The sequence below is a fragment of the Miniopterus schreibersii genome (assembly GCF_964146895.1).
Source record: "Miniopterus schreibersii genome assembly, chromosome: 11".
Lineage (NCBI taxonomy): Eukaryota > Metazoa > Chordata > Mammalia > Chiroptera > Miniopteridae > Miniopterus > Miniopterus schreibersii.
In genome coordinates, this window is record NC_138111.1 from 27,995,010 (window position 1) to 28,009,072 (window position 14,063).

Here is a 14,063-nt window from a genome sequence, read left to right on the forward strand (position 1 = left end):
CTGTAGGCTGAGGCTGAGGCTGACCTTAGGTTGACGAAACCCCTTTGAATCAGAACTTCCTCAAGAATCAGAACTTTTCACAAATTCACAGGGGATTGTGATGGGCCAGCAATACTGAAAACACCTTGTTAGCGAGACGCTCTAACAAGGCAAACCCTTCAAGGTAAACGCTGAGGCAAGGTGGTTAGAAGCTCGGGTGCTGACCCGGTCCAACTAGTTTCATTCCTTCCCCGCACCCCTCCTCACGTAGGCGGAGTAAACGCGTTGCTGGGCGACAGCCCCAAACAGAGCCGGGCAGGGAGGGGGGCCTCTGGAGGGCGGGGTAAGGCTCAGCCCGGGGCTAGTCCGGGTGTGCTGGGAGGAAGAACCCCCAAAAGGGGGCCGCTCCAGGTCAGAGCTTGAGGAAGCGTGCCTCCCATTTCCAGGAAGCCGGGATGGAGACAGCAGTTCGAGGAATGCCCTTGGAGTACCCTCCTAAGCCGGAGCGACTCAATGCCTATGGTGAGGGACGGGGGGGCGGTGGAAGGGAGCGGGTAGCGGGGGGCCAGGAAGGGAGAGGTGGGGACCTGTGGGACCAGGCGGGGGCCGAGGGCCCTGGAGAGGGTGTAACCCTGTCTCTATCTGTCCCTGTTTTTGTCTCCATCTCTCCCCGTCTCTGACCCTGTCTCTTCCCATTCTTGCGACTGTCTGTCTGGGTCTTCCGGGCTGGGACACGCGGACCCAGAGCGCGAAGTCGTGGTGAACATGCTGAACTCGCTGTCACGGAACCAGACGCTGCCGCAGATCACGCCCCGATGCGGGTGCGTGGACCCGCTGCCGGGCCGCCTGCCCTTCCAGGGTTATGAAAGCCCTTGCTCGGGCCGCCACTACTGCCTGCGCGGGATGGACTACTGCGCCTCCGGGGCGCCCTGCGCCGAGCGCCGCCCGCGGCCTCTGTGCTCCGTGGAGCCGACTGTAAGGTTCGCAGGGCCCCGCCCCCTCCCGCAGGGCCCCGCCCCCAACCGAGCCAGGTCCGCCGAGTGCAGCCCTCCCTCCCCACTTCTAGCCTTCTCCCCTGCACCAGGCCCCACCCGCCTCAGGCCTGCTCTGCCGCCTTACTGGGCTCTGTCCTGCCCTCTGGCCCCAGGGCCTGAGCGGACCGCTGAAGCAGGAGAACCTGCACGACGGTTCCCCCAAGTGTCAGATCCTGTCCCTCCCGAACTGTGCTCAAGGTCAACCTGGCTCCTGCATCTGTTCTGGAGCCCCCCCCCCCCGGAGGGTTCTATTAAGAAACCCCGCACACCGGTCACATCTGCTCCCCGCGCCCGCCAGCCCCACTCCCTGCCTGGACACCCGGTCCTGGGGACCTGTTCTCAGAAGTGTCCTCTATTCCTGGGCCTCGGGTCACCGTCAGGAATGGGCAGGGTTATTGCCGAGTGCTAAGTGAGTAAGGAAACGGTAACTGGATTACCAGAAGGGTCCTGGCCTCCTCCTCGGAGCCCTGCACCACCTCCAGAGGTAGACAGCCTCGGATGTTACTGCCGAGAAAACTGAGGCCGGAGCCCAGACTGCAGCGCAGCCTTCTCTCTGCTCCCCGCAGCAGACAAGGCGGGCTGAACCTGAGAAAACGCCAATGTCCGCGTCAGTCTAAAGAGCTATGCAGTGGGTGTTCCTGAACCCGGTCCCTAACCCCATGGTGATCCCCTCCACCTCTCCCTAGGCAAAGAGAGACTGATTCCTTGGGTGAGACTGGGTCTTATCCCTTACAAAGGAACGGGGGAGAGAGAAAGTGCCTGAGCCTCAGAAACGTCACCCCATCAATAGTGTGGAGTAATTGCTGTCCCATGGCGAGGGTCCCGGGATCCCCAGGTTCTCAACGACTGGGGCCCGACCCTCCCCAGAATCCAGCGTGCTCCACGGCCCCTCCTGGGCGGCAGAAACGAGGCCTCACCCAGAGGGGGACTTTCAGGTGTCTTCCCAGAGGCGATGCTTCAGTGGTGACTTGAAGGCTTCAGTGGTGACCAGGAGGCCTGAGGGGAGGATCTCCGAGCCATAGGACTGACACTTGAGGCGTCACTTAGAGGAGTCCTGGTCTGGGCTTGGGGGGCAGGGGAAAATCAAAAGGCCGAGCCCTTCCCTGCCCACCGCTTCCTCCTCCAGGAGTGTATTGCCCTACGAGCACCGGCCCGGAATGCAATGTGCTGTTATAACTCCCCCGCCGTCATACTACCCATGTCCGAACCTTAGGTAAGTCTGGCGCACACAGGCAAATGCATATGCACACTGGGGCTGTTCCCTTGGCGCGGCCAGGAACCCTGGCCCAGGGGGCGGGGGTGGGTGGGGGTGGGGTTAGTTGGGGTTGAAACTGTCCGCTGAGGTGCACTGACTGAAATATGCCACCAGGGGGCGCCAGTGCCATGGGGAAGTCAAAACTGGCTAGGACATGGAGGCCTCTAGGAAAGGGTGGAGGCCAGCATTAAGGGGGTTACAGGTTGGCAGTGGGGCTTAGAGTCAAGAGATCAGCGCGTTAGATTCAGGGCTTGAAGTAGAGGGTAAGAAGTCAATGTTAACGGCTGGGTATTAGAAATCAAAAATTTGACCATAGAACCCGAGGTCAGTGTTGGAGCCTCGGGTCAGTATTAGGTGTAAAAAATTGGGATAAGGTTAGCACTGAGAATTGGCATCAGACGGATGAAGGTCCAAAAGGGCTGGCCCATCTCTCCCCACAGGTGGGACACAAGTCACTTTAAGAAGACCGGTGGCCCCCAGAGAAACAACTATGTTGTCCACCCTGAGTTTGTGTCCGAGTCTTACCCTGTCTACCCCTGCTGGTAGAGCGGGGGGCCAGGCCAAGGGGGCTGAGCAATAAAAAACTTTTCACCCCATAGGCTGCCTCCTGTGTCCTCACCCAGCAAGATCTGGCAATGGGGAACCAGTCACTCAGGCCTCTGCCACGCCCCCTAAACTGAGATGCAGTTTCTCAAAGTCAACCTGCCCTGAGCCCTCCCCACTCCCATCATCTCAGTACTTTGCCTTAGTTGGCCCTGAGTGCCCTCCTGACACAGAAAAATAGCCCTGTATCCACCCGGTGTCGTCCTCCCCTCCACCCCAGAGCCCAAACTAATGGGTTCACTTAGCCATGCAGAAAGGGCCCTCCAGCAAATATTCTGCCAATAACACCCAAACTTAGATGCTCCTCGCCCCAGCATCTCAGTAGATTCAGATTCCTCCATTCTGCAATCAGAGCCCTGTCCCTATATCCAAAGCTCTTTATCTCTACTCCGGGAGTCTTCTTTACAGCCCCCCAAAAGCCTATGTTCATATACCTTGCTGTCCTCCCCAACCCAAGTCAAGGGGTCCAAAACAATTTTCGGAGGGTTTCGTGACCAAGAAATTTCAAATTACAAAACAGAGCCCTGCTTCTATGTCCCTCTGGGAGCAAAGGGTGCTCTGGGATCTTCAGTCTTTTTGCACCCCACTCCTCTTCGGGGCAGGGGTATGGCGGGTCACGCCCACTTCCTCGCAGCACAGGAATGCCTGTCACTAGGGAATGGGAGGACGCTGCAAAATACCCAGGGGAAGGCAGTCTTCTAGGTCCCTGATCTTGGATGCTGCTGGTCTCCGAAAGCTTGGGCCTCCCTGCTGGTGAAACCAAGATCCCTCCGTGGGGTCCTTGATTGGATTCGCCTTATACTGAGCCGCTGAGATTTTCCCGTAATTCCACTACTCTTTTTCCATGTGGGAGAGCTAGCAACAGCGTTATACCGAAATGGCCCCCACCTGCCCAAATCTGGAGGGGAAGGGATCCCAAGAGTCAGCCCTGCCCCTTTACCCTGCGGCTCGCTCCTTCTCATACATATCCCAAATTTAGCCTGGGGGTACGAGAACCCTAACATTCTACAGCGGCTCCTTCCTCCAAAACTACATTTCCCAGCAGATCTGGAGCAGAGCCCCGCCCGCAAGCGGGTGAGCAACGCCCTGGCAGGGGCGGGCCTGCAGGCGAGGGCGGGGCCGGGAGACACAGGGCTTGCAGCTCGCCTGAGATGCCTGGAGCTAAGCACAGAGCCATAGGTGGAAAGTGGGGGTCAAAGAGCTGGGCCTCAGGTCCGCGTGACAATGTGGGAGGAGGGGTCGGACGCCAGGGGCGGGGCTGAACTCCAGGCTCCCGGCAAGACCAAAAGATCTGGGCGTGGCCAAGCAGCCAGAGGGCGGGGCCTTAGCTGTCCCCAACAAGGCAGCGCTCCGAGCTGCGTGGTGGCAGCTGAACTCTGGCTAGCGTGGAGATCTGCAGGAGCCAACCTTCACCCCCACTTTTGGGGTCACTGCCGTGAGTAAGTCCAGGGGGAGGGGCTTGGGGGAGTCTGAGGGAGCACACTTCCTTAACTTTCACTCCTACTGCTGAGTTGGTGGGGAGAGCCTGAACACCTGAGTCGCCGTGGGAGGACAGGCCCCTTGACCTCAGTCTGTCCCTTTGGACTTTGCAACTGTTAGGCGGGTCACTGGGGGTGGGGGTGGGGTATTCTAGAATGTAGGCGCAGTCACTCGATCCCCCTGGATCCCGCCGCTGAGCCGGGAATTGGGCCGGATCGAGTTGCCTTTGACATTTCCACACATTCCCCTGGGAATTGTGATCGGCAAACGACTCAGCTTGAGATGGCCTCCCCTCAATTTGGCCGGTCAGGGCCCTGCTCTTCATATCCGACGAGGGGCTGGCAACCAAGATTGAGGTTGACCCAGCTAAGTGGGGAGAAGTCTTGGCTAGGGCTGACCCCACCTGTCAGCATTAGCCTGTGGTTGGTCTGATGGTGGAGGCGGCAGGTTACAGGAGTTTGTAGAGACGCCTTTAACACCAGAACCACTGTTCTTCCCCCACAGCCCCGGTACCAGATGCTATTAAAATTCCCCATTTCCCACCCCCAAGAGTCCTTCCTGTAGCAAGCAGCAGCGCCAGCCCTTGGAAAAACAGGCCTCCCCATGCCCACACCCACTTGATGGAAGCCTGTCCCAGCCTCTTGACCACAAAGCTCCTTTCCTCTGCTGTATTCAGACAGCCGGTCAGACCATTATCTCCCATCTCCTAAAACTTAGGCTGTGGAGGATTACTTTGGCTTTTTGGATTCAGTCAACCTTGCTACTTGGGTGACTTCAAACAAGTTCCTTTTTCTGATTGGGCCACTGTTTCCTCATCTGTACAATAGGCACTGTAGCTATGCCTCTTTTCAGCATTATTGTTGGGATGGACGCTGTCATGGCATTTGGGAGACCAGCACTGGGCCTGCATGGAGTGGGTGCTCAGGCCTGTGGGCTCCAGTTCTTCATTAAAGAACCTCCAAATCCTAGAAAGTTAAGACTCTCAGAAATTAAGTGTTGGAAAAGGCTTCTGAGGTCACCTCAGTGGCCTCTCTATGCCTCCAGGGGTCAGGAGGTGGTCTCATTTAATATGAAAGTTTGAGAATGAGGGGTCCTATTCAGCTATGGGCCTTTCCATCTTATTACCTTAGTGCCCAAAATGGGGTCTTGGTTATCTTGAATGAATGAATATAAATGCATAGCAGCTCTGGCCTGGGCCATCTAAGCCTTCTTTGGGTTCTGTTTAGCTTGAGGGCATCAGCTAAAAATTACTACCTGCATTTCCCAAGAGAACTTTTCTAACCCCTACCTACAGGAAGGGGAGCCCATACTGGGGTGGAGAGTTTGAAAGCTAAGTTATGTGGGCTGAGAGGAAGGGAATAAAAGGCTGTTCCTGACCAACCAGAACTGACCAGCTTAAGGAATGGGGGGCAAAAAGCACAGAGAATGAGGCCCTGAGATAGCACCTTGGGGAGGGGCCATGTGGGGAGCCATATATTGACACCTGGGATCAATATTCTGATATGTACCTGGCATTCTTGATAGTCTCTTCATGGGAGAGGTGGGGGAGATAAAGATTCTGAACAGCTTTGGCATCTCCCAGGAAGTTGTGGGGGACTTAGAAACAGACACTGGCATCTGGGAGGAGACTAATTACTGTTTGCCAGTCTCCCTCTCCTTTCTCCTCTGTGTTTGTCTGTGTATGCACCTGGCTAGGGCTAGTTCTTTGTTGGGCTTTGCCCTGAGGGCTAAATAAGGAAGGTTCAGTAGCCTTGAGCAGCAGATTGCAACACCCCCCCCCCAAGTCTACGTTTCACTTCCCATATCTGGAAGTTAAAATACAGTGTGTAAGAGTATATGTGTGTAGTGTGTGTATTGATGGGGGGGGGGGAAGGTGATCCCTGGAGAGCTGGTAGGTTGGGGAGAGACATTGGCCCAAGGTAGGCAGGTGAAATCTCCTAAAGTGGGTGGTCTGAAGTATTTAGGTTGGGGAAGAAATGAGCTTGGTAGTCATAGGATAGGCCTGGCTGGACATGTAATGAGATGCGACCACATCATGCCTTGAGCCTCAATTGCAAAGCTTATGCTTCTTGACTTCATCACAGGGGTCATGAGAAGCTCTCTAGGAAAAGATGTGGTCTGATCATTTCTTTTTTTTTTTTTTTAATCCTCACCTGAGGACATGCTTTTATTGATTTTAGAGAGAGAGGAAGGGAGAGGGAGAGAGAAAAACATCGATGTGAGAATGAAACATCAATCGTTTGCATCCCATATGTGCCCTGACTGAGGGATCAAACCCACAACCTAGGCATGTGCCGTGGCCAGGAATCCAGCCTGCAACCACCTGGTGCACTGGACGATGCTCCAACCAACTGAGCTACAACAGCCAGGGCCTGATAAGTTCTTTAGAAGGATCACTATGGTTACTATAAGCCGAAGGCATTGCGGGAAAGAAGTTGAGTTCAGGGAGGTCTATAGGGGAAGTGTTGAAATAACACAGGGGAGAAGAGACAGTGTTCAAAACTAGGGAAGGGGCCGCAGGACAGTGGGTGAGTGGCAGAGACAAAGCTGGTGGTAGCTGGCCCACAGATGCGGTGCTGGGAGCAGAGCAGGAAGGTGGGCAGGGAAATGGATTGGTGAACAGTGGCTGAAAGCAGGGTGGAATTTGAGAACAAAGATCTGAGAAGTCAGCTACCATGGCCTTCAGGCCAGGCTCCTGACCCCAGCCCTAATGTCTGAACCCAACCCTGCCTCCCTCCAAACCAAGCCCTAGGACTAATCTAATCTCCAGATTTAATCTGGTTTCTGATTAAATTCCATGCCTGAGCTATTCCTCCTTGCTCTCTCCTCTCCCCTTCTGGGGACAAGGGAACTCATCCTACTGCCCTATTAAAGGTCTCAAGGAACAGACCAAATTATGCTTTTCCCCTCCCACCATGGCCACATATCTAGAAACTAGGTCCTCGCCAGATCTCTCCCCTTCCCTTCTGCTTGAACTGCCCCCATGTGTGATCCCAGGAGGTCTGATATTCTGTGATCTGGACAGCTCCCTGACCCTGTCTGGATTGTTTCTTCCCCACAAAAATGGGATGCATGTCATTTCTCTCCCCCCCACCCCCCCCACCCCCATCCCGTCCTAATTTCAGCAAGCATTAGAGCCCTTGAGAAAGGGTAAGACACAGATTGTCCTGGTAAGTCTCACCTTTGCCATTTCTTAAACCTTTATGTCCCAGAATACACCTTCCCAAAGTATACACCTCTTCTTTCTTGCTGAAGCAAATGGAAATACTATGGAATGAGGTCAGTTCCACATCTCTCTTCCCCTTCCAGACTCTGGCAGGCCAGGTTCAGATGGGCTTTGTCAGGTGGCCCCACTGCCCGCTCCTTCCTTAACTGGAGGGCTGATGCCCCAAAATCCGCCGGAGAAGAGCCAGGCCTACCCCCGCCGACGCCCTGGGCGTGACACAGGCCGTAAGAGCCCTGAGGCTGCCTCGGCCACAGCCATGTACACCTTCCTGCCTGACAACTTCTCACCTGTCAAGCCTAAGCCATCAAAAGAGGTGAAGCCGCTGCTGGGCTCAGCAGTGCTGGGGCTGCTGCTGGTGTTGGCCGCGGTGGTGGCCTGGTGCTACTACAGCGCCTCTCTGCGCAAAGCGGAACGTCTGCGCGCCGAGCTGCTGGACCTTAACCGCGGAGGTTTCTCCATCCGCAACCAGAAGGGCGAGCAGGTCTTCCGCCTGGCCTTCCGTTCTGGCGCCCTGGACCTCGACTCCTGCAGCCGCGACGGCGCCCTGCTGGGCTGCTCTCGCACGGCAGATGGGCGCCCGCTACACTTCTTCATCCAGACGGTGCGACCCAAGGACACAGTCATGTGCTACCGCGTGCGCTGGGAGGAGGCGGCCCCGGGGCGCGCCGTGGAGCATGCCATGTTCCTGGGGGACGCGGCGGCGCACTGGTACGGCGGCGCTGAGATGAGAACCCAGCACTGGCCCATCCGGCTGGAAGGCCAGCTGGAGCCGCAGCCCTTCGTCACCAGCGACGTGTACTCCTCCGACGCAGCATTCGGAGGCATCCTCGAGCGCTACTGGCTGTCCTCGCGCGCGGCTGCCATCAAGGTCAACGACTCGGTGCCCTTCCACCTGGGCTGGAACAGCACAGAGCACTCGCTGCGGCTGCAGGCTCGCTACGACAACACGCCCTTCAAGCCCCCCGCCGGCCTTGCCGCTGCTCTGGAGCTCAGCTACCGCGTGTGCGTTGGCTCAGATGTCACCTCCATCCACAAGTACATGGTACGGCGCTATTTCAACAAGCCGTCGAGGGTGCCAGCACCCGAGACTTTCCGGGACCCCATCTGGTCCACATGGGTGCTGTATGGGCGCGCGGTGGACCAGGACAAGGTGCAGCGTTTCGCCCAACAGATCCTACAGCACCGCTTCAACAGTAGCCACCTGGAAATCGACGACATGTACACGCCTGCTTATGGTGACTTCGACTTCGACGAGGTCAAGTTCCCCAACGCCAGTGACATGTTCCGCCGCCTGCGCGATGCTGGATTTCAAGTCACGCTCTGGGTGCACCCATTTGTCAACTACAATTCATCGTCCTTTGGCGAGGGCGTGGAGCGAGAGCTGTTCGTGCGTGAACCCACGGGCCGGCTGCCGGCGCTGGTGCGCTGGTGGAACGGCATCGGTGCGGTGCTGGACTTCACGCGCCCGGAGGCCCGCGACTGGTTCCAGGGGCACCTGCGGCGGTTGCGCTCGCGCTACGACGTGGCCTCCTTTAAGTTCGACGCGGGCGAGGTCAGCTATTTGCCGCGGGACTTCAGCACCTACAGGTCGCTGCCGGACCCCAACATATGGAGCCGGCGCTACACTGAGATGGCGCTTCCTTTCTTCTCTCTGGCTGAGGTCCGCGTGGGCTACCAGTCACAGAACATCTCCTGCTTCTTCCGCCTGGTGGACCGGGACTCGGTGTGGGGCTACGACCTGGGGCTGCGCTCGCTCATCCCCGCTGTGCTCACCGTCAGCATGCTGGGCTACCCGTTCATCCTGCCGGACATGGTGGGTGGCAACGTGGTGCCCGAGCGCACCGCCGGCGGCGGCAAGGTGCCGGAGCGCGAGCTCTACGTGCGCTGGCTGGAGGTGGCCGCTTTCATGCCCGCGATGCAATTTTCAGTCCCACCCTGGCAATACGACGCTGAAGTGGTGTCCATCGCGCACAAGTTCGCCGCACTGAGGGCCTCGCTCGTGGCACCGCTATTGCTTGAGCTGGCCGGTGAGGTCACCGACACGGGCGACCCCATCGTGCGCCCCCTCTGGTGGATCGCGCCGGGCGATGAGACAGCCCACCGCATCGACTCGCAGTTCCTCATCGGGGACACGCTGCTAGTGGCGCCGGTGCTGGAGCCTGGGAAGCAGGAGCGCGATGTCTACCTGCCCGCGGGCAAGTGGCGCAGCTATAAGGGTGAGCTTTTTGACAAGACCCCAGTGCTGCTCACCGATTATCCCGTTGACCTGGACGAGGTTGCCTACTTCATCTGGGCATCCTGACCCAGCCCAGGACCCAGCAACCCCACATCTCTAAACCCAGGCTTTTTGCAGGCCTTTTACCTTCCCTCAACCACCCAGTCTGTCCCCAGGAAGTCCCTGTCTCTGTACCACCCACTAAGTGGGTGGTAACATAAATATGCTCCACCCAGTTCCCCGTAGGGTCAGGGGAGGGGGCAGTGAAGCCACCTCCCACTCTTAGGCACAATCCTAACAGGCCCTTTTCTCCCAGACTCACCCCTGTCTGCAGAAACCTTTTCTCTGGGTTGGGGGTGAGTGAGTTCAGAGCGAAAAGGTCAGTTTCTGTTACACATGGTTGGGTTTTAAAAGCACAAAGAGAAACCTCACTCTCCATCCTGTCCTGAGTGACCATCTTGTCCTTCTGAAGCGGGGACTTGGTCTTCTTTCAGGTCCCAAAGTAGCCCCTTGCCACACTTAGACAGGGTATATCCTTGGAGTTGGAAGCCAGGCCCTGAGTTCTCAGCACTGGCCTGAACTGTGACTGACCTGGTCCCACCCCAGCTGCCGAGAAGAGATTGGGGTGCTTGGCCAACTCACAAGGAGGCAGGAGGTTCCCTCCCAGAAGACAGGAGGACTTGGTTCAGCATGGCACCATCATCATCATCATCATGGCGCCATCATCATCGTCTCTCCTTTGCGCAGAGACTCCTAACACTACACTAACCCATCTGTGTATACATGTGCGCTCAGCCCTGTGTACACGTGTGCTCAGCACTGCCTGATGGGAAAAGACTTGCAAGACCATGCAAGCTAGACTTGGTGCCTTAACCCAAGACTCTGTGTGTGTGTGTGTGTGTGTGTGTGTGTGTGTGTGTGAGAGAGAGAGAGAGAGAGAGAGAGAGAGAGAGAGAGAGAGAGAGGGAGAGAGAGGGAGAGAGAGGGAGAGAAAGGGAGAGAAAGGAGAGGGAGGGAGGCAGGGAGAGGCATCAAGTGTCTCTGGATCTATAGAATGAACACAACACCACTGAGACAAGATAAGCCTGGAGGGAGAGGCAGGGAGCAAATTTGAGACTTTAATTGTTGAGTTGGCCTCCTCCCAGGCGATGTCCCTGGTACTCTGGTAGGAAATAAACAGCTTCTTCAAGATTCCTCAGCTGCCTTACTCCCTGTACATGGCAGGGATGCGGCCTAAAAGGGAGTGATATTCTTATTCTGGTGGTGGTGTGCTTCAGCACATGCACTACAGTGCAAATCTCCGCCTGCAAATACACATACAGGGTAAGGTCTTTCATTTCAGCCATTCTCCCTTTCTAACAAGAACAATCTCAGCCAGAGCGTTTTTTCCTGACTTGACAGCTGAGTCTGGGGAAGTGGCTTGTCAGAGCCCAGAGGTGGGAAACAGTGCAGGGCTCAGCCTCCTTCCACAGCTTGGACAGCAGAACCACTCCCTCAGCCCCTAGAGAATGCATCTCTTTGCCCACCCCCTCCACCCCCTCTATTTTCTCAGTGTGAGGAATGCCTAATGAAGATTTAAGGGCATTCCATTACCAGTGCTGAGTCTACCACTAATCAACAAGCTGTGTGACTTTGAGCGAGCTGCTTAACCTCCCTGAGCCTGTTTCCTCATATGTAAAATGGTGATAATAATGCCTACCTCCCAGGTTGTTGTGGGAATTATAAGTACAGATGTATGTAAAGTGCCTGGCACAAGTAGGTGCTCAATAAAAGGTAGCTATTATAATACTGTTCCTTGTTTTCTTGCTTATAAACGACAAGGATTTTTCCAGGCCCCAGATCCCAGCCCAACTGACTGCCTCTGGACCTGCATGTGACATCCTTTTCCCAAACCTCTGCGCATAGCACCCACTGAGGTCTGAGCTTGTATTTCAAAGGACACTGTAATCCAGGAGAAAGGCAAAAGAAGAGATATATGTAGGTAGGATGTTGGGAGACAGAATTCCAGAGTCCCCAGAAGATGAGAAGTGGAATTAGCTTCCCTCTCCTCTTTGTCAAGAGCATATATCAATTGGTACTCAGTGAAGAGCCTCCCCAGGCCCTGGTGCCCAGCCATGTGCTATGGAGTGATTGTAGACTCAGGGATAAAGTAATCTGTAAGGCCTAAGTAATCTGGCAGGGAGGAGGAAGAGTACTCCTTAGAAGGGTGTTGAGGGCAGACAGCAGTATTTTACAGTCTATATGGGGGAGGGGTAGACCACGCCCACTGAGCACTCACTGTGTGCAGGGGCAAGCCAAAGGGAAGAGTGCCCTTGTCTGGCCAATTTCTAGCAAACTGGCCCTTGGCTTGTGATCTGGTTTCTAGTCTGGCCTCTGCCATCGCCTGGTTATTCACAAAAGCACAAATGAACAAACTGAAGCACTAAGAGAAGAGGGCATTGGCCTGAAGTCACACAGGAGATTAGTAACTAACATTGACTGGAGCCTGGTGCTCTGCATCCAGATGCCTAGAACCTCCCACCCAACATTCACCCACCTGCCAACAGCATGGCCCAGCCCTGGCCTGAATACGTCCAAACATGGTGAGCCAGCTGAAATGTGTGTGTCTGAAGCTGCCACCCAGTGGGCCTGATTCTAGGCCAAGAAGTGTTTTCCTTTCCCTCATTGACACCATAAAAGAGAGATTCAAGAAGCTGAGATGGGAGTTGGAGCTGGAATGGCAGAATCTGTGAGAAACAGCTGACTCTTGGATATAGGAGGGGGGAGGGAACTAGGCTGGAAGCTACCTCTACCCCTATTCCACAGGATGCCAGGAACTCTGGCCCCTTCCAGACTTGCCCAACCCCCATCCCTGCCAACACCTTTTGTGCATTCCAAATTTCTCTCCCTCTCTCTGCACATCTGAATTAGGGGGGCTGCCCCTCCTCCATGGAGATTTCAGCAGCCTTTTAATAGCCTGAATTCCTCATTGGTCTCCCCTTTACTCTTGGGCTGGTGGGGGGCAGGACTGGGCTGATATGAAGGAATGGAAACTCCCTTCTCCAGAGGTAATGGGGAGGAACTGAGTGGTCACTGCAGGAAATCTAGGGCTGGGGCCTAATGTCCCATTCTGTGACCCTATGCATTCAGAGTCTGTCTCAGTTTCCCATCCAATACCATATGAATCAGCTGAACCCTGGCCAAGCCCTGTCTCTAAGACCAAGATGTGAATTTTTTGGAAGAGTCTTTGTTCCTTCAGATTTGGGTAAAGTGTCTCTCACCCTGGCTGGCTCTGGAGCAAGTCTCTTTTGCTGGGTTCCCCACTCTGAGCTTTCTGGTCCCTTCTCCCCTCCTCAAGCCCAAGGCCAATGTTGACCTCTCCATCCTCCGGTCACTAACCCATGTCAGACCTTATCAATTCTAGCCTGGATCACTGCAGTGGCCTCCTAACTCCTTCTGCTCTTTGACCTTTCAATACAATCCACATAGTATCCAAGGAAATCTTTTTGAAATTTAATTATGTCGCTGAGGAAATAAATCAATCTCTGGTGTTCAAGGCCTCTAAGATCTGAATCCTCCTCGAACGCATTTCTGTTTTGCTCACACGTACACATACATATGAACAAATTTTGAAAAGCATTTGAAGAAATACTACCTTCTGTTTTGAGAATAGCTCCACAGCCCATTCCAGCAAGAGTCAGCCTGCCTAAACCCAGCCTTGAAGAAAACTGCAGTGGCAACTGGGTGATTTCCTTTCTTTCATTCTTTCTTTGTTTTAAAATTTCCTTTCCTGCCATTGTCAGACTCAGTGGGACTTCTGCTGACACCCTTCCCTCTCTGGCACACTCCAGCTCCCAAGGAACAACCTGGCTTTTATCTTAAGGCTAGTCATTTACTTCATTATACCCAAGAATCTTTCCAGCTGCTTGAGTGGAGGGGGGAATCCCCCCCCCCAATGTATTTCACCATTTTAGTAGACGATAGGGGAAAACAGAGGCTGACATCCTTTTTTTTTTTTAAATTGAGCTATAATTGAAATAACATTGTATTAGTTGCAGGTATACAACATAATGATTCAGTAATTGTGAATATTACATTACTACAATAAATCCATACATAGTTCCAAAAATCCTTTTTTCTTGTATTGAGAACACTCAAGATCCACTCTCCTAGCTACTTTCAAATATTCAATACAGTATTATTAACTATAGTCACCAGGCTATACTTTACATCCCTATGTCTTATTCTTTTTTTTAATCCTCACCTGAGAATATTTTTTCTACTGCTTTTCAG

At 54.6% G+C, this 14,063-nt stretch overlaps 1 protein-coding gene across 1 annotated transcript; it reads left to right on the forward strand.

Annotated features, from left to right (window-relative positions):
• Nucleotides 1-432: 432 nt before the first annotated feature.
• On the forward strand, nt 433-11,574 carry MYORG (myogenesis regulating glycosidase). The gene is given in 5 exon segments (XM_081152253.1): nt 433-501; nt 725-959; nt 2,140-2,226; nt 7,660-7,723; nt 7,725-11,574. Coding segments are annotated over 5 exon segments (2,607 nt in total). The 5' UTR covers nt 433-434; the 3' UTR covers nt 9,879-11,574.
• The last annotated feature ends 2,489 nt before the right edge of the window (nt 11,575-14,063 follow it).